The sequence below is a fragment of the Pleurodeles waltl genome, chromosome 1_2 (genome assembly GCF_031143425.1).
Source record: "Pleurodeles waltl isolate 20211129_DDA chromosome 1_2, aPleWal1.hap1.20221129, whole genome shotgun sequence".
Lineage (NCBI taxonomy): Eukaryota > Metazoa > Chordata > Amphibia > Caudata > Salamandridae > Pleurodeles > Pleurodeles waltl.
In genome coordinates this window covers 318,004,281-318,025,077 of record NC_090437.1, presented here as the reverse complement: position 1 = coordinate 318,025,077, position 20,797 = coordinate 318,004,281, and the positions used below count along the sequence as shown (strand labels likewise).

The window sequence follows — 20,797 nt, the reverse complement described above, 5'->3', positions numbered from 1 at the left end:
AGCAACCTCTTTAACCACATAATTAGGGCCACTGGAATCATGCGATTCTGCAACAGCAACGTGTTTCACATAATTGTGAATTTGCTGTATTTGCCACATTATCCATCATCTGCTGCATAATGTGCATATTTTAACACAAAAGGTGTTCCTATCTCAAACGGGTCAAAAGTTTCTAAGAATCTGGTGATTTTTGTTGCTGTGCAGCTAAAGGCACTTTGCAAAAGTTGAGTGATCACCTGTCAGTTACACAATGCTGTATTTGGGAGTCAAACTAGCATTAATAAGGTGAATACTTGGTTCGGACAGTGTTAACGTGTGAAAATGACAGCATAATGAACTGATACTTATACAAAATGTGCTGCATTATGCCACATAATTCAAATCATTCCAACATGCAGCAGCATGTGTTTAAGGCAGATTTTTGTAGGGAGGTGTTGAACGTCCAAGGTAGCAGAACGGAAAACGCTACTCAAAACAGTGCTGCTGAACATTGAAAGTCGTTGTGGTAAATATCAATTGCACTTGAGTGACAAGACATAGTAAGAGATTTTAACTTTCACCTAAGGTGCTTGGGGGGCGTTGTCTATGCAGAAAAAGTGGTTTATATGGGAATGAAAACGTGTATTTTTTAGCAAGATTTTTATGCAAATTGGCTAAAAAGCCAGAGATTCTGAAGGCACACTCATGAACTAGCCAAATGCATTCCTGGCGTTTTAGACAATCTTGATCCTGCACATTCATTTTGGGATTTTCTCAGTAAAACGTAAAAAATTGTGTCAAATGGTGTTTTTTAGCACATTTTGCTACATTTTCTTAAAAGCCATACGTATTAAAGCCAATCAAAAAATATGGATATACCTTTATACTGGCCTATCACTTCACCACTTCTAGCACCTACTTCCTCTCATTACTCCGGCGTCAGATTTAAAGATCTTTATCAATATGATGATTAAAAATGTCTCTGCTAATCACGAAATAGCACATTAGCGATATATTTTTTAATTGTTTTATTTTACCTTTATTCTTTTACAGTCTGGTGACAGATGGCATGTAATACATTTGGTTCTCACTGTGCTAAGTTAGTTCGTCTTCAGGTGGTAACCATACAAATGAAATACAAATGTTAACATGGTCTTATTTTGTGCAATCAGTATACAAGTTACTTGTCTCTTAGATTTCACAATTCAGAGACAGCACATGCGAGTAATAGGCATAGAACATCATAAAACAAAATAACCATGCTTAACTTGCGTTGCAGGGGGAAAAGGGGTCAAAGACTGGTATTATGCAGAAGGCTGGTCGAAATTGTACAGGGGGCAGAAGATGGCGGTTGTGCATTGTAATATGAGCAAGAATGGTGCAGATGGTTGATAATGTGGGTGGTATAACCGAGAGAAGGGCTTCGCTTACGACCGGTGGCGAGTCCCTTGATGTTGTCTGCACCTGTTTGAGGAGTCTGGACAGGTACTGGTAAGAGGAGGTTGTGTCTGAGTGTGGACCCCAGCTGAGTGTGGAATGTCTCAGCTTAAGTCGAGACCCACTCTGACACTTCTACGGGGACAGGGCATAGTGTTTGGGTTGGACCTGAAAGGTTGTAATTAGCTGACTCCATTCTAGTGGCAAGGAGCACTTATTGAGTGCCCTAGTATTTTCAGTTTTACTTCTGCAGTACACAGCATTTCTGCAAATTCTGCAGCTTCGTGACAAGTAGTGCTTTTCTCCTTCCGTGGCTTTCATGTTCGCATTTTGAAAAAAAAAATTCAAGCTTCACCTTCAGGGGACTTGTCATTGTTGTTAGTCTAAAAAAACATAAAAACCCTTGTGTCGCCAACTCGAAAGGAGGTCCCAAAGAGGGCAAGTGACCTTCCTGGTATTCATTTAATTCCCTGTGGAATGGGTGACAATTCCTAACCCAATCAAATCCCCACGGTAATTAGGCCCATTCAGACTAGCGAGATCCTGACCACTCTTAAGTATACTATCTACTACTCATGGACATTGCCAGCATCCTACACGTCAACATCGTCCCAGAGGTGGACATCCTCATCAACATTATAACACTCTCTCTGACCTTCCAGGCACTAAGATATACGAATGGTGTTACCATAATTTTGGTTAGGAACAGTGCACTGTGCTTGAGCATTTTTAGGTCTCACCTGGACAGTGAATGCGCTGTCCCCGCGAGTCTATTGTTCTTAAAAGAAAAATAAATCTTAAAAGGAGCATAGAGCCCGCCATTACTTACCATTAGTTAGCTTCAGCATCACTCTCATTTCCATGCTTCTCTTTGGTCAGCGGTCACCTGGGTTTACTTCTTCTTCATATGTATGTTCTTTGGATGGAGCATGGGCCAAGTACTGATAGATTTCTTTATGTGTCCTTTCATTGCTCATGCTTGGTTTGAGCCACTTTTGATTGCTTTCCCTCGTAGCCGTTTCCTGGTTGTCATTGCTTGCCCTTATCGTTTCCACCCCTATGGCTGCCGTTGTTGTTGTTTGCCTCACTCCACCCTCCCATCGTAGTCAAAATAACTTGAATATTTATTTTAATTTTGTAAAATGCACTTTACCACTTCAATTAAAAAAGCAACAGACCTGGAGAATAAATAATTAATATTAGAATAGGGTAAGGGATTAAGTGCCAAGGTTTCCATGTTTTTGTACTAAGAAGGCGAGACGAGAACAATAAATACACAAACAACTTTGCAGTTCTTGTCCACCTTTTGCCTTAATCACCATCTCAGACTCTGCTAGATTGTGTCATCAGTGAGCTGAGCGCAGAGGCCTCCTTCTCCCACTCCAAGACCATGTGCTCCTGTGACAGGCATTACTTGTAGGCTGTGTTGAGCTTTTTTTAAATGACTTTCCTACCTGCTGTACAGCAGCTTTGCTGCTGTACAACATGGCTAAAACAGATTGACAAAGCCAATATTTCTCACATAGGCATTACCTATTGGCTTAGCCAATGCTTGTTGTTAGACTGACCTCACTATAAATGCACACTATAAACATCTGGGGATAGGCATCTCAGAAACACTTATTAGTTTCGGGTCAAATTTATGCTTACAGAATAAAGTTATAGTGTACTCAGTGGTAAAACACTTTTTCTGATAATTTCAGATAATATACTTCATAAAATGAATAAGGATTATTGTTACTATAAGGGAAAAGTAAGCACTTGTACTATAATAATTATAATTATTAACGTTAAAGGGTTAGCATTAATTGTGGGTTTGGAAACATTAAAATCAATTTAAATTAGATAAAACTACTTTAGAATTTGGGCTAGTGTTAGGGTTATGGTTAATGAAGAAACAAAAATAAAATAATTGTAGGGTTAATGGTAATATATTAAATAATATTATTAAATGGGTAGGGTAAACATAACTAAATAAATAAAATAGACGCAATTTAAAAAAGGTAAATGCTAGGGCAAGGATTAAATATAAATAACTTTTAAGACAAAAACAAAGGACTGGGCTACATTCATGCTAGAGAAGAGCACGAGATAGAGCCCTTCATCTAGTGCACACACTATATTGACACAACCCTTATCCTCACAATATCCTCACAATAACGTAATAACTGCAACTTGGTGCCATTGCAAATGTTCTTACATCCGTCCTTCCTTCCCACACTACTTGCACAAAACATGCCACACATTTGTAGATGTTCCCATCACACAGCAGAGGAATAGGCTGATAACTTGAAAATGTGAAATGCCTGTAAGAGGTTATATGCTTTTTATAACAAATATGGCAGCTTGAATGTGCAGTTTTTGGCCACTGAGCCCCCTAGCTCCCGCCTCCCAACATCCCTGCTTAACATATAGACGAATTCACCATCTCTGATGGCTTTCATTACACCTGCAGCCAGGCCATCATCAGGCTGAAAATTAAGGTCCTGATTAAGAGTTAGTCGGTATATTCTGACCTGTGCATAAAAAGCACGCAGGTCGGAATTACAAGTTGGTGGGTATTAAGTGCGTCTGATAATGATGAATTAATTAAATACCTCAAACTTTGTTAAATGTTGCCATGTCAAACCTGCCAAAATTTAAAGGGAGAAAAGCATACTGTATTTATGTAATGTGAATTTTGGTGTGTTAAACAACAAAAACTGCATGTTATTCCCCACCAACTCATAACAGATGCGATTTATCCCACCCAATAAATAAGGTCCCCTGTGGTATTGATATTTATCAGGTGCAATAAATAGCACCTAAACTCACAATCAGGGCCTGAGAAGTGTAAAAAATTAAACAAAAAAATATAGTAGCACTTTTCCATCTATGCACCAAGGATCTGAAACAACATCTTCTAATCCCTGCTTCCCAACACAACCGCTCAACTTGTAGGCAAGCTCGCCATTCCTGATCGCTTTCACCAAGGAGCGAACAACATATTCATATTCACAGAGCTGGTCCAATTTTGAACAGAAGTAAAGACCCATTTCATTAAAGACCACTACATTAAAATGCACAATACAACACAATAAGCAGCTACATCTCCTATTATTTTCACCCAGTACAGCGTCCGGGAGCCTTCGCTGCTAGATTTGTGCTATAAAAATACCACATACATACCTACTTACCCAGCAACAATGGAAAATCTCTCAGCCTTTGCTTCTTGAAACAAAAAACCTCAAAGTATTCAGAGACTTGAGACTTTTGTGAGTGTAAAATATTACTAACAAATATGATCGCTACACATGTATGTGCCAAACACCACTGAATTTGGAATAAATGGCAAATTAGTGTTTTCCTACATCCCTATATGTCTCCCTTTAAAAATGATGGTGATAATAATACCAAATGGCAGAAAAATTATTCTCCACCAAGTGCGAGAAATACTATTTACTGGTAATTTTGTAACCAGTATTTGTTTATTTTTTTTTATTAACCTATGCACCATTATGTCAGTTCATAAAAACAGAATCAGATTGAGTCAGAATCCGACCAGCCTAATTAATATTCATTAGGTAAATCGTAAAATGCAGCTTATTCCTATTGGCCACAATCACAGGGATGGTGGCCCTCAAGTCAAGTCAAGACAATGTCCATGATTGATTTTCAATAAACATTTTCTTAAACTTCAAGTCCCATGGACCACTACTTCCCCCCTAAATGTTTTGTTAACAATCACAAAGAGGAATGGATCCCAAGGGTACTCTTTCCTTTTCTGAATGGATTACAATTTGTCGGTTTGTAACATTTTAGTGTTGTGGGTGTGCTACAGCAGTAAACAATCCATTTTGTCAGTGGGTGCTGATGTGTTCACTTTAGTGTGAGATAGAATTATATCAGAGCAACCTACTGAAAAGTGACTATTACATGCTTTTCAATGTTATTCAAAGTGCATCTTTTTGTATTTATATTCAAACAAATCCTTGGAGTGGCAAATTCCACTGGTTTCCTTAACTTGCATGCTGTTCTCACTTGCATGAGTTGTCGTCTGCCTTTGCCGTAGGTACCATCGGATGTAGTTTACATAAACCCTTCCTTGACACACAGAAAAATTAAAGGGAACATATGATCTCAATATTTATGGTCTCTTCCTCACCCATGGTTTTCAAATCCATTTACCCCACTAATTAAAAGCTTGTGGAAACAGAAATAATTTAAATTTGTAACCACAATTGGAAAATATATCAAATAATAGTGAACAAAATATATTGTTCTTCCATTCAATGTGTAAATCATTCTCCAGTTCTTTGGTTTACGCCATTTTAGAAAAGTACATAAGCGCAACTTTCTAGCACAGCACCTTCATGTCATGTTTGGGCTAAAAAATGTAATATTTCACATATTTTCTTTTATTACAACAAAAAAATATAAGTATCTTCACAATATAAGGTCATATGGAAAAGGGTTACTTTCGACCTGAATATCATTGTAGACATTTTTATTATGGATTAAGACCCAAGTTTATGCATTAGTGTGCTCACGCAATTTAGCACTGCACAAGGGGGTACCTACTTTTGCTTCACGCTTACAAAAAACGTTAACAAGTTGGGGCCGATTCAGAAAGGCACTTAGGAATACTTAAAGTAGTACTTCTGTAGTACTTGAAGTTGTACTCCATCAGTACTATTCAAGCACTCAAATATACTTTTGCTAACACCCCTCCCCATATAGTTTGCAACAGTGTATCACTTTTGTAAGCAAAAACAAGGACACATGCTTATGAATTTTATGGCAAGACCGGAGGCTGTATTATGCGTTCTTTTCTCACTTTAATTTCAATATCAGCAGTCAAGAAACTACAACTCCCAAGAGGATTAGCTGTTGGCTAACCAATGGGAGTAAAACAGGAACTAGAAGTGAACCAATCGGAAGAGGACATAAACCATAGAGAGTACCCTTGACTGCAAGCAGCCCTCTTTTCTTGCTGCTCGCAGTCAAGATAAGTACTCTTCTTTGCCTTTCTAAGCATTTACTGTTTCATTTCATGTTTAATTACGGTTTATTTATATGCTAGCTTAGTTTTAACTGTTATTTGATTGCCTCTAATGCTATTCTGCTGTTGCCGCACCGCGGTTTAATTATTCTGGCCCCCCTGCCCCCTCATTTTCGTTCGGCCGCCATTTGCAGCTCGCGCTCCTCTGAGCGTTCCACTGCGCACTTCTTTTTCCCTGTTCGTCAGCGCGCGCTGCATGTTATACGCGTCTGACGGGGAATACTTACCGGCCTTCCAGACGGCTTCGTTTCTCTTCTTGAAGGCCTGACGGCCCTCTGTATTCTCACGGAGGACAGCGCTCGTGTTGCTGCCTCCGCCTACGCCTTCTCGGCCGAACTGTCTCCTAGACCCCGCCTCAGGGAGGAGCTTGGTTACCATTTCGGGAGCGTTTTGCTCCAGTTAACCCTTAGCACTCCACATTCGAATTTCCTGGCTACAGCTCATTCCCAGTGACTATTTTTTCTGACTTTCGTCTCTCCTTAAGATACTTTATCATTATGGAACTGGGAAGTTCTCCCTCAAGATCTGCCTCTGAAGAGGAAGATGAAATTTTCAGACAAGATTTAAATAAATTTATCCAGTCCTCAGTGAAACATGCTATGAAAGCATCAATGGACAAAATGTCAAAAAATATTGAGAATTCAGTTATGTCCATGGTGTCCAAGTCTATGGCCCATTCTGAGGGGGAAAGCAGAAAACGGAAATTATTTTCCTCTAAGACACGTCAAGGCGCTCAAGCAGAAAGTGAGCTTGCCTCACGCCAGACCGAGGACTTGGTTCCTCCCAGGCCTCCTTCTAAGGAGGGGATTTGCACCAAGAATACGACATCCCAATCAAAATGTAAATCAAAATTGAAACATTTAAATGCGCCAAAAAAGATTGTAATTTCAAAAATATTGGACACAGATGATGAGGACATGGACGATTTATCTCAATCTGACAATCCTGACGATACGTTTTCCCCATCTTCTCCTAAACGTGTTAAACTGGCGTCAGGTGGCCCCTCTACCAGTGTGGTTGATTCTGAGGGGGTTCCAATGTTTGACCCATCCCTAATCCATCATCCTAACTCAACAGAGTGGCTTCCTCTGGAGCACGTAGGCGATTATATCGCTTCCCGCTTACGTCTTCCTTTAGACAAACAGACGAGATCCAAATTAAAATCGGAATGTCCCAGGCCGTCGTTGGACTCCAATATTACAGTTACGCCAACCATTGATGACTCACTAATCACTTTCTTTACCAATTTTGGTAAGGATCCCCGTAAGGGAGTTGACAAAGCCTGGACTACGTGCCAGGACAAACTCCTAGACGTGGTAGGTCCTCTGGCTAGAATTTTTGATTGATCCCCTGGATCTTTCCCTTTGGACCCAGAGAGCCTTTTGCCTATTGGGCAACGCGAACTCTGCCATTATACATGAGAGACGCAAGGGCCTTCTACTCAGAATGGACCCTAAGTTGGCTAACTTGGCCACTCGGGACCCCGGCATCCACGCCGATGGCAAACTTTTTGGCGATAATTTCATCAAAGATCTTAGTCGATTTGTCTCAACCTTTTCTTCTTTGGATAAGGCACAACAAAACCTGAAAAAAGTATTCAACCAACGTGTTTTTTCCAGGGCCGGTAGAGGTAGGAGCCGCTTTACCGGCCGCACATACAGAAATCAAGGCTCAAGAGGTTATGCCAACTCCTTCAATGCCTATTCCCAGGAATTCAAACCCCACTTCTATCCACAAAGAGCAAGGGGTTTCCGCAACCGTGGCCAGCATTTCTCCAGACCGCCAAATAATCAAGGTAAGCCAACTTTCTGGCCCTCCCGTGGGAGGTCGCCTTTGTTTCTTTCTACAAAAGTGGAAGTCAATCTCAACAGACCCTTGGGTCCTTTCCACTGTTCAGGGATATCGTATCGAACTTCTTGCTGCTCCCCACCAATACTGTCTTCCTCCTCTTCCAAAATTTTCTCTCGAAATGTCCTCTCTAATCTCCTTAGAGGTTCAATCCCTTTTAGAAAAGAATGCCATCCATCTTTGCTCTCCAGGCCCTTCCGGATTCATCAGCTCTATCTTCCTCGTCCACAAAAAGAACAAAAAGCTGAGACCGGTAATCAACCTGAAATCCTTCAACCAATTTGTCATCTATCGCCATTTCAAGATGGAAACCATCATCCATCTCAGGGATATTTTGCTCCAATTCGATTGGCTAGTCAGACTAGACTTACAGGACGCATACCTGACCATTCCTATTCATCAGTCTCACAGAAAGTTTTTACAATTCCATTGGGATTCAAAAACTTATCATTTTTCCTCCCTTCCTTTCGGCTTATCCTCCGCACCCTGGTGCTTCACAAAACTTTTGAAACCAGTCGTCACCTACCTTCGATCCTTGGGCATCAGGCTAATAATTTATCTCGACGACATTCTGATCATGCACCAGAACAAAACCTCCTTACTGACGCATCTCCAAATAACATCCTCTCTCCTCTCAGATCTCGGCTTCCTGATAAACCACGAAAAGTTTGCTCTTTTGCCCTCTCAACAAGTAGAATTTCTAGGTTTCCAAATAGATTCCGTTTCGGCCGCTTTATTTCTCCCTCGTTCCAAGGTTTCTGCAATCAAAAAAGAACTTATCCATACTCTTCAAAAAGACACTATATCTCTCAGAACGCTCGCAAGGGTGGTCGGCCTTCTCTCCTCCTCTATCCAGGCCATCTTCCCAGGACCCCTTCACTACCGCGCCCTCCAGCGTCTCAAGATCCTTCATCTTCGCCGGGGCTTAGCCTTTTCCGACCTCGTCTCCTTGGACTAGGAATCCGTAATGGAAATCCAATGGTGGATATCCCATTTAGAGGCCTGAAACGGCAGATCCATCTTCCCCTCTGTGCCCGATCTTGTGTTAGAATCAGATGCAAGTCTCACAGGCTGGGGCGCACGCTGTGGTTCGATATCGACTGGCGGTACATGGTCCACAGAGGAGTCCCGATTGCACATAAATTGTTTAGAGCTTCTTGCAGGCTCCTTTGCGATCAGAAGCTTCACAAAAAACAGAGCGAGATGCTCCATTCTGCTTCGTATGGACAATATTTCAGCGGTCCGTTACATCAACCATTTAGGAGGCACCAGATCCAGACCTCTAGCCCTGCTGGCCAAGAGTCTCTGGGACTTTTGCCTATCCCACAATTTCTCCCTCATAGCCGAGTATCTTCCAGGATCGTTGAACTCCAATGCAGACTGGTATTCACGCCACCTCTCGGACTCCAGCGATTGGAAATTACACCAGTCAGTCTTTTGTCGGATAGAACGGAAGTGGGGTCCGTTTCAAATAGACCTTTTTGCATCCAGGCTCAACACCCAGCTTCCCAACTTCTTCAGCTGGCGTCCGGATCCGTTAGCTCTAGCTACGGACGCTTTCCTACAAGACTGGTCCAGATCCCTCAATTACGCCTTCCCTCCCTTTATCCTAATCAACAGGGTCCTAAACCAAGTCAGACGTCAGAAGGCGTCTCTTGTCCTATTGACTCCCTTCTGGCAATCTCAAGTTTGGTTACCACCCCTCCTCGAACTAGCAGTGGATTTCCCTACCTTACTCCCGACCTTTCCATCCCTCATCCTGCATCCCCTGGGTCGCCCCCACAATCTGATTCTCGACCAATCTTTAACCCTCTCAGCCTGGCTCATTTCCGGTCTTCCCAACAGTTCTTCGCTATTTCGTCAGAAGCTTCAGAACTCATTAACAACGCTTGGGCTCCCGGCACAAGGCGAGCCTACAAATCAGCATGGGCTCTTTGGTCAAGCTGGTGTCTGGGAAAATGTTCCAATCCCTTTTCAGCAGATCTAAATTTAATTATTAATTTCCTAGCCGCCCAGGCGGGCTTAGGGAAGTCATACCGCACAATAAATCTTTACAGATCCGCTATATCCATGAATCACTCAAACGTTGATGGCAATCCTATTGGGTCCCATCCCTTGATTTGCCATCTCCTGAAAGGCGTCAAGCTCTCTAGACCCCCTGCCGCCAAATATTCTCATATCTGGGACGTTTCTCTTGTGCTGAATCTTTTCCTTTCCTGGCCAGATAATTCATGTCTTTCCCTCAAAATGCTTTCTGCCAAGCTTTCTATGTTGCTATGTTTAATTTCTATTAAAAGGACTTCGGACATTAAGTCTTTAGATGTTTCTGCACGCCAGTTCTTACCTTCAGGTGTTTTATTCCACATTTCCAAACGCACCAAAACCAATTTACATTCCGTTTTCTACCCTTTCTTTCCTGACAGACCTAAACTATGTGTGGGCCTTTGTTTAAAAGAATACGAAAAAAGAACTGTTAACCTGAGAACGTCCTCTTCCAATCAATTGTTGATCTCCTTCCGCAAACCCCACAAGCCAGTGACTTCAGCAACTTTAGCCCGCTGGATTAAATGGATTATGTCCCTAGCGGGAATAGATACTTCTGTATTTGGAGCGCATTCTTCCAGGGGGGCCATGGCCTCTAAGGCTTTCGCCCTTGGGTCCAGTTTAGAGGACATTCTCAGGTCGGCAGATTGGTCAAACGATAATGTTTTTAAGACATTTTATTGTAAACCTGTTAGAACGGCTTCTTCTCTAGTTATTGACAAGCTTTGAACGCGCATAATAGAGCCTCCGGTCTTGCCATAAAATGTAGATTTTCCTAGTAATTTATGACGGAAAGTCTTAATTTTATTAAAGACACGGAGGCGAATATTATCCCACCTCAGTACCTTTATTAATATGTACTTTCTCTTTCCCTCCCAGCGACTCCAGCACTGCCTCCAGCTTCCGGATAACGCAGTTGGCTCAATCAGTTCCGTCTTCAAGAAGAGTCCTTTGGAAGCGTCATCACAACCCGTTCCGGATCACCTTTCACGGCCATCGCCATCTTGGCTCTTCGCTGTTGTTCAAGAATTGTGTGCCATTTCTTTGTCTTTGGCAATTGTTGGACTTATTTACCCTTTGTTTTATAATTCTATTTGACTGACTCGTTCAAGAAAAGAGGGCTGCTTGCAGTCAAGGGTACTCTCTATGGTTTATGTCCTCTTCCGACTGGTTCACTTCTAGTTCCTATTTTACTCCCATTGGTTAGCCAACAGCTAATCCTCTTGGGAGTTGTAGTTTCTTGACTGCTGCTATTGAAATTAAAGTGAGAAAAGAACGCATAATATTCGCCTCCGTGTCTTTAATAAAATTAAGACTTTCCGTCATAAATTACTAGGAAAATCTACATTATTTTGAAATATGCCTCACAGTTATTATACTGAGGTATTAGCTTGAGAGAAGCAACATTGTACATTATATTGAGTGTAGAAAGTAATTAGCGCTTATGTTTTGGTAAAAGTGAACGTTAGATCCTAAACTCACATGTAAACTTTTATTAGGAAACCCAGGACACGTCTTAGTAAAGCGATATTAGACTTTGGTCTTTAGGCAACTCTCTTAAATAGTTAGTTACTCAGACTTTCAGATCATATTGCAGACTGAAATTAATTTAGAAAGTAATTTAAAAGCAAGATGCAATTGTTGTGCAGGTATGTGATTTTCGGTTGTATATATATATCTCATACAGATTGCACCATGCTAGGCTTGGTATTGACACTTCTCTTCTCACTTTTGTATGTAGTCTCTACCTGCCTCCTTTCTGCTAAATCCCACCATCAGCCACTTTTTATCTTCTCAATGGAAGAGTTCTATGCAGTGTCTTGTAGTTTAACCAAGATACTTCCATGATTTTTCAGAGCTCCATCACAGTATGGCAGGCCGGAAACAAAGTAGTTTCCCAAGTACCCTGAATCTTTGGTTAACTGAACCCCTAGACTGCTCAAATTTGAGAGCAGATGCTTCCATAGTTGAATCACACTTTTCCATGTGTATAATAGTTGTATGAACAAACCAATCTATTCCCGAAAAAATACTGTAGAGTTCCTACAAGGTCTCATTTCCTTTACTACCCCTACTGACAATGATTAGGCTTTGGAAGTCAGAGTCTTGAATAGTTCTGGCTGTTGGTTCAGTTGTTTCCTGGCACCGACTTCAGTTAAATTTCTTAGGCGAGCTAAAGTCCTTTCCAGATGCAAGGCCTTAGCTTCCATTAGTGCAGAAGATGCAGCGGACGTAGGTCCAACAGACTTGAGGGGTCCATTTGCCCCACTTAGTGCTGCATTTCACAGTTCAAACAGCAGCCATTAGATCAATTTCCTTCGCTGCACTACGGCCCATGCCACACTGGCTACTCCACTGTCCAGATGCTCAGTCAGTTGTTGCCCCGATGTGACAAGGAACACAACTTCTTGGGCTGGCTCAGGAAAATAGCCCAATTTGTATAACTGGAAATATTTTTGGACCGAATTCTGTAGGACTTTTATTGCCAATTTGTTATTAAACCCACAGTGAATTGGTTGCTTCATCTGGTACACAGCAAAAAAGACTTATTTGCCTCACATTTTTATTAAATGAAAGTAGAGTCAATGCAGTAAAAATAAAAGAACCTGTGGGTTACCCAAGGAATTGAAACATGCCGTTGCCACTGCTAGCACACAAAAGTCTATCACATCAGGACCCAAACCAAGATGGGCTGATGTAAAGAAGTTGAACATACTACAGAAAACACAGACAGAGAACAAAATAGATATTATAATATGAATGTGACTATACGATGACCACTGAGGTGGTTATACTACAGACTATTTCCTAATGAAGACCCCTCAATTGGTTTCTTTGGGAGTATAAATACATTGAGTCCAATGAGGGGAATTGAAACATATGGGAAAACAACTCCCTTTTTCCAAAAGAAGAATAAAGACACTTCTCGGTCAACTCGTGTCGTTGCCCATAAAGAATCCTTAGAGTACCATAACAGTACCAGTTCAGGAATAGAGACTTGTCTATGTAGACCACATTTGCACTGGTTAAATATACTTTGCAAAGACAAGACTTAGGGGGTCATTCCGACCCTGGCGGTCCATGACCGCCAGGGCCGGGGACCGCGGAAGCACCGCCAACAGGCTGGCGGTGCTTCCAGGGCCATTCTGACCGCGGCGGTAAAGCTGCGGTCAGAAAAGGGCAACCGGCGGTTTTCCCGCCGGTTTACCCCTGGCCCAAGGAATCCGCCATGGCGGCGCTGCTTGCAGCACCGCCATGGGGACATCGACCCCCTTCCCGCCATCCTGGTCCTGGCGGTAAATACCGCCAGGAACAGGATGGCGGGAACGGGTGTCGTGGGGCCCCTGGGGGTCCCTGCACTGCCCATGCCCTGCACTGCCCATGCCACAGGCATGGGCAGTGCAGGGCCCCCCTAACAGGGCCCCATAAAGATTTTCAGTGTCTACTGTGCAGACACTGAAAATCGCGACGGGTGCCACTGCACCCGTCGCACCCCTTCAACTCCGCCGGCTCCATTCGGAGCCGTCTTCATTGTTGAAGGGGCTTTCCCGCTGGGCCGGCGGGCGGCCTTCTGGCGGTCGCCCGCCGGCCCAGCGGGAAAGTCAGAATGACCGCTGCGGTCAATTGACCGCGGTACGGTCTTTTGGCGGTTCCAGCCAGGCGGGCGGCTTCCGCCGCCCGCCGGGGTCAGAATGACCCCCTTAATGAGTATAAATATATTAGTAATTGAAAAATTACTATCTTGAAACCATAGGTTGGGGATATTATTATTCAAACATGTCACTCATTTTGTTGTAAGTTCGAAATAATGTGTGTAAATCTTTTGATGCAAATAATGGAGTGCAGAAGAAAATGAATAACGGTAGAAGATGAACAATGCTACAGATTAATGAACACAGACCCCTGCTCCCACTTTCATACCTGCTGTTCACAGATGAATATTGAGCATACGTAAATAAATGCACTAAGAGAGACACATATAACCTGTTGAGAATGGGCATAATAACTCATATTTACAAACAAAAAAGGTCATTTTGCTTTGTGACAAATATTGACAGTGTGTCTGCGTGGGTGAATAAATGGGTTGGTTGTAAAATACAGGTGCACTAAAATTCCTGAAAAAAACTGAGCATTTTATTGTGCAGAAGCAAAAGCCTCTGCCCATATTTAGACTACAAAAATTATAGGGGGTTAGGGCACAATATCTCAAGCATTTTAATATGGTTAAAGATGACACAAAATGAGGTGGAGGCAAGGGGCAGCCTCATTTCTTTAAATAATGTACACCCACATGCAAAAGAACCCTATCTGTCACTGTGAAGGGAACCAAGTGATGTGTGTTAAGGCCCCACAACACACACTGCACATCGCCTCCTGCCCATGTGTATCAGGCAGCACAGAACAACCTGGCTTTAGTCCAAGTTATCACCCAATCCATCTATACCATTCAATATAAAATGAAGCAAGGCATCTATCTGTATGCCTGTCTCTAGACTTTGCTATCTCTGCTATCTTTAGACTTTGTATGCTCACCAGTCTCCCCGTGTGTCAGCACAGTTGTGAGGCCAACTTCCCGAGGTCTTAGGGAACAAAGAACTTACTTTACGTTCAGTAACGCAGAACATATTTATATATGAAGTAAATGTACAATATTTTGTCCCCAACTCTCTCTAAGAACATCATTGTTAAGGGTCCCTCAAAGGAATTTGTGTACTTCAAACTAATATAATAAATTAACATAACCTGTTTCCTTTTGGAAACACACATTGTGTACAAATATTCAGATTAGATTCTACAACTTTAATTAGAACATTTGCTAATGGCAATCAAAACGTTGTTTTCTTCAGCAGGGCCCGAGGAATAAATGGAAAAATAAACATTCACCTTTCAAGCTTACCTGTACAACCTAAGCATAACTTCATCTTCATCTAAAATGGGGCAGCCATTATGAATATATTTAACTTCATCAGGAAGGAAATGACAATCAAACACCTAAGGGAAAAGAAACAAATGAATAGAGTGAAGTATATGTTTGACATGATTATTCAAGAGGCCACTCAAATACACTCTGCAGTGTTAGAAATATATGTATTCAAATTTTATCCTACACAGAGACGCTAACCTGTTCACTTCATTTATAGTTTATCAAACAATTACATAGGTTCAACTACTAGGTCTCCTTCTACGGTTATGTCACATGAGGTATCCTACTCCTATCATAATCTTTATATGTATCTAGTGTAAACACTGGGGAACCTTGTGTGTATGTGGTGTTTATGGATCATGGCTAGATAATGTTTATCACTTTGAACTTGTGGTGTGTCTATGATTCAGATATTATATTTTTTTCTTTTTCTAATGCTTATGGCTGGTGGGTAATGATACAAAATCTTTCAACTATTTCAATATCCCTAGATTGTACACTGATGTTACACTTGTCATTTTATATTGATTTGACAGGTGTTCGGAAGCCATTCATAAAGGTCTTTTTAAAAAAAAATCTTTTTATTAAACAATAAAACAGCCAATCTACAATAAAGCAAGCAACGATTAGACTGTCCATTGATTGGCCGCCATCCAGAGACCCAATTCTGTAAATAGCAAAATGAAGGGTTCACACAGTGTTCAAGCAACTCCCCAATCTGTTGGTCTAGTGTGGTCAAGGACCCATCCGCCCCCCCCACCCACACCTGGGCAGCTCCAAGTCATTCCATGGTTCTATAGGCCTCCCCACCCATCCCAAATCTTCTCCCATTTCTTGGGGCAGCCCCTGCTCTCATATATTACTTTTTCAGCGCTGCTGCACCAGTTCAGGTCCCTCTCCCAATCTTGTATCATGGGCGGGGACTCTGTACCCCATGTTCGCGCTATGTTTTGTGTGGCTATTATCGCTGCAATGGCTAGCCATAGTGCTTGCTGCCTTGACCAGTGTTCCTTCCCTGTCACATGCCATTCATAAAGGTCAACATTTTGTTCTTTACTATCCCATGTTGAATAGGCCAACCTATTGTCTTTCATTTTCAAGTTTATTAGTTGGTTATGAAGTGATATAATTTCACGCAATCAAACAACTCCATCACAGCCTTCACACAACCCTATGAGGTCCTGACTCACAGAGATGAGAATCATCTATTTCTAAGTTCTTCTCCCTTGTTTGTGACAGATATATTCCTTTGGGAATTTGCTTCACGCTCCCTCATCTATTTACTTGCAGCAGATTCCATAAGTACATCCATTCTAAACTGTGTTAGATACACAGAGGCCCGTTCAAGGTGTGCGATTCTAACTTCCTTAGAGCACTTTGACTAGTGACTCCTCAAGGAACTGCCACTCTGATACTCCTTTTTCAACCAATTGAATGTTCCTGTGAAATAGAAATTTCATTTTTGCTTCTCTCTAGTCGGTGAGTCATATTAGTAATGCATCTAAGAGACACTTTTGTGGATATTCTGTTTATATTTCTTTTAATACATTTGGCTGGTAGATTTTTGCTTAAAAGATCAGGACCATTTATTGGTGGCCCAAAAGCACTGGAACACAACTTCTATGCATGAGTGCTCACTTCTAAGAGAAAAAGTTGGATCTTCACTGCGCTGCAAAGACCCATGGTGTTGGCATCCCAGTGCCAACCACAAATACACTTGCCCACACATGGAGAACATCTTTACGTCTTCTGAACTTTTAATGTTCATTTTGGTGCAAAGACTGGACTTTCTGTTTTTTTAAAACTGTTTTTCTTAAAGTTTATTTGGCATTACATGTAAAAATATAAAGAAAAAAGGTCTTTTAAACCCCGCCCCCCCCCCACAACAAACCATGGAAAAGACCGGCAAACTGAGTCTTAGGCCCATATTTATACTTTTTTAGCGCCGCATTTGCGCCGCTTTGTGACGCAAAAACAGAGCAAACTTACGAAATACAATTGTATTTTGCAAGTTTGCGCTGTTTTTGCGTCAAAAAATGACGCAAACGCAGCGCTAAAAAAGTATAAATATGGACCTTAATGTTCTAGTGTTCAGTCTTTAAATTCTCTTGGGTTCCTTCTCCTGGCCTGGGAGGTGAAAGAACTTTTGCCGTGGCTTCCGGATGGGACTGCATTACATAATGCCTCTTCCACATTTTGGGGGCTAAATCTAATGATCCAGAGATGGGTCACCTAATCCTTGTCCTCCATCAGGCCTTGCCAGGGCCCAATATCTTGGCGAATTTGCCTGGGCATGCTCTGGCCTTATAGATCTGCTACTCAGCCCTCATGCATCAGTCTATGTTGGTCTCCCGCCTGGTCACTGTTGGTGGCTGCTCCCCATAGTTGAACAATGTCCTGCCTAGTGACCATTAAGGCAACGTTGCAAAAGATAAGTGTGTATCTGTCCAATGTTTGCTCCCCCCAACTTCCCAGCAGAACCACCCTGAGGTTGAGGTCTACTGGCTGTTCAAGTGCTTGTGATAGTCTGTTTTAGACTCCCCTTCAAGACTGGACTTTCCGAACTCATTTGGTGTTTTTATACAGAACCACAGCCTCAATAAAATCCATTGATTGATCGGGAATCAATCCAGGACTACCAGCATTACAGGTAGTCCATCTAAATATTGACTTAAAATTATGATCTGATTTTCCAATATGGTGGTCAAAAAATCTGATGGACAAAGATATCACAGATAAATAAATATGTATGTATTGTTTACTATAATATTGAAGTTTAAAATATTGTTCATTTAATTATGTAACTATGTTTTTTTTATTTTGGTGTTTTACTGTATCACATTTGTTTATATGTTATAATACATATTATGGTAATATATATTTTATAGTAATATAGTTTTTACTTGGTTTACTAGGGGGTTGGGTGGGTCGTTTCTTAAATTATATATTATTGCATGTTAAATGATTAATATGTTAATTATTTTATGCATTTAAAATATGCAATAATTTGAAGTTTAAGTGGTAATAATTATTATATCTAATTTGAATTTATTTTGGGTTGTGGGGATAAATGAGGTATTGTGTGGGCAGACAAAGGGTATCCCCCCAATGTACAAGGAAAGCAAGTGCAGCATCACAAAGAAGGGCAACAGATATCAAACAGGGCAAAATGTATACCAATGAAGCTCTCAAAGTAGGCCACATGCTGTAAATGACTGCCCATCAGCAAATAGGAGACAGTGTCCGTTTAAAAAACCCAATTGTTGACTATTGGGGTCCTAATGAGAAAGATTTGTGAGTTTTAGGACTTTGGATTCAGGTGTTCAGGGTTGTTTAGGTCAAATACAAGTTAATGTCAACAACATCCAGTGACAGAGACATACTTGCTAAAGGTGGGCTTCTGGCATCAAAGACATATGTGGATAAAACAAAGTTAATATTAAAGACATCCGGTGACAGAGATATATCTGCTAAAGGTGAGCTACTGACATCAAGGGAAAGTGCTCTTGTAAGTAAAAGCAATCTCCCTTTCGAATGAACCCTGCACAAACATTCTACTTATTGAGCACAACAATGCATGTTCCTTTCAATGTATGAATGGAATAGTGCACATTCATTTATGTTACTGAAAGAAACAGTGTTTATTTCTTTGAATTAGTCAGTAAATAGCGGTCATTTTGAAATAAAAACAGGACAGAAATTTGGGTAGATTCCATTTAATTACTGAATAAAACAATGAGGGTTCCCTTCATTACAAACCTTTTGATAACTGAAAAGTGCAATTAATTGTAAGTGTCCTCCACCGGTAGCACGCCCCTTAGATCAGAGTGTTACCTGACAGCAGGAACATCATCTACTTGGTTATCACAGAATGTCTTACTGGATCAAATACTGGGGAAAGAGGAGGACGTATCTGTTGTCAATTTAGTACTGCACTATTAACTTGTATAGACTAAGGGGGTTATTACAACTTTGGAGGAAGTGTTAATCTGTCCCAAAAGTGACGGTAAAGTGACGGATATACCACCAGCCGTATTACGAGTCCATTATATCCTATGGAACTCGTAATACGGCTGGTGGTATATCCGTCACATTTGGGACGGATTAACACCTCCTCCAAAGTTGTAATAACCCCCTAAGAAGAGCCCCAGTAGGTGTAAAACACCCAGATCCCCTATACTTGTGGCATTATGTAGGCTTGGAACTTCACAAGCGTGAACATTTGAAGAACATGTTGTGTGAAGGCCAATCTTTGTCAAACCTAAAGGACAACTTGGCAGGACAGATGCCCACTTCCAACCAGAATTGGGGCCGTACCCTAATGTTTTAGATGGATTTGGAAAATAACATTTTTAAATATGACCACTGGTCATGTCACTAACAAAAATAGTAGCAGCACCTGGTTACCAAAGATATTCTTCTAGCATGCCATAAAATCCCCTTAGAAGACTGTTGCAAAGACTAAAACACACATTCATACCCTAGTTAGTTTATTCTGGCCTGCAGATGGAAGAGAACTAAATATGTCAAGGCAAACATATGCCTACCATCTGACTAGAAGAACTTAGTGGAAATTCATACCTCCCCCTTTGCCACATACAAGCATGATCTGTTCCTCTTCAACCAAGTTAATATAACCTGGGACCAGTAGAATCAAAATATTTTATATTTATTTATATTATATTATATTAGTATGTAAACCACTAATCAGAGGCCACATTAAATTCCATCATCCCAACATCTGGAGTTGCTGCACTGATACAGACATTTGATTCTGTCATTCTTTCAGCGGAAGTGATGCCAGATCTAGGAAAACGGTTCACAGGTGTTGTTATAAATAACTGCAGGATTTATCACCAACCAGCAGGATCCAACCCTAATATCAACAGCCTTTGTGAATGCTTAAGTGAGACACTGGAAAACACTCTTAGGCCTTTTGATGGGGTAAGTAATAAAAAATAACCTGCACACTTGTTGAACAAATTCGGGAAAGACCCACAGGATGTAACTGGGTCTAGTCTACAAGAACTATTCTGGCCATTATTGTATAAGAGGTTTCTCCAAGTAACTGTAGCTTCTTAGGGTATGCTCATGTTTGTTATCTGAGCACATATAGTGGTCAGTTCGTGGCTTTGGCCATAAAATACCTTCAGGCTTTCAAGAGCAAACAGAAAACGTTGGATAACCACAATTACATCAGTCAGTTTCCGTGCTACGGAACAAGAGGCAAGCTACATGGATTTGTATTCATTAGGTGACCTGCAGTAGTATCAATTAGATGGTGGATAGTACATGTTTACATTTCAAATACATTTAATATTCCTGAGCAAAAAGTCCAGCTCAAAAAAGTCAAGAATTTTAATAATGACATTACAATACAAGTTAGGTCTGTCTATTCATTCATTATAACACTATTCCATATAGGTTTAAGATACAAATGTAAGATTTAAAAACTCATACATAATTACTGCATTTATTTGAACAGACGTGCAAGCTGTATGTAAAACGTAGTTTTTCTTTTAGTT

General features: G+C 41.1%; 1 protein-coding gene across 1 annotated transcript in view; it reads right to left on the bottom strand.

Annotated features, from left to right (window-relative positions):
• Positions 1–20,797, bottom strand: part of FREM1 (FRAS1 related extracellular matrix 1) — a 684,067-nt gene that overhangs the window by 553,411 nt on the left and 109,859 nt on the right. The window contains exon 4 of the mRNA XM_069238818.1: positions 15,246–15,340. Coding sequence (XP_069094919.1) covers positions 15,246–15,340 — 95 coding nt within the window. The remainder of the gene's footprint in view (positions 1–15,245; positions 15,341–20,797) is intronic.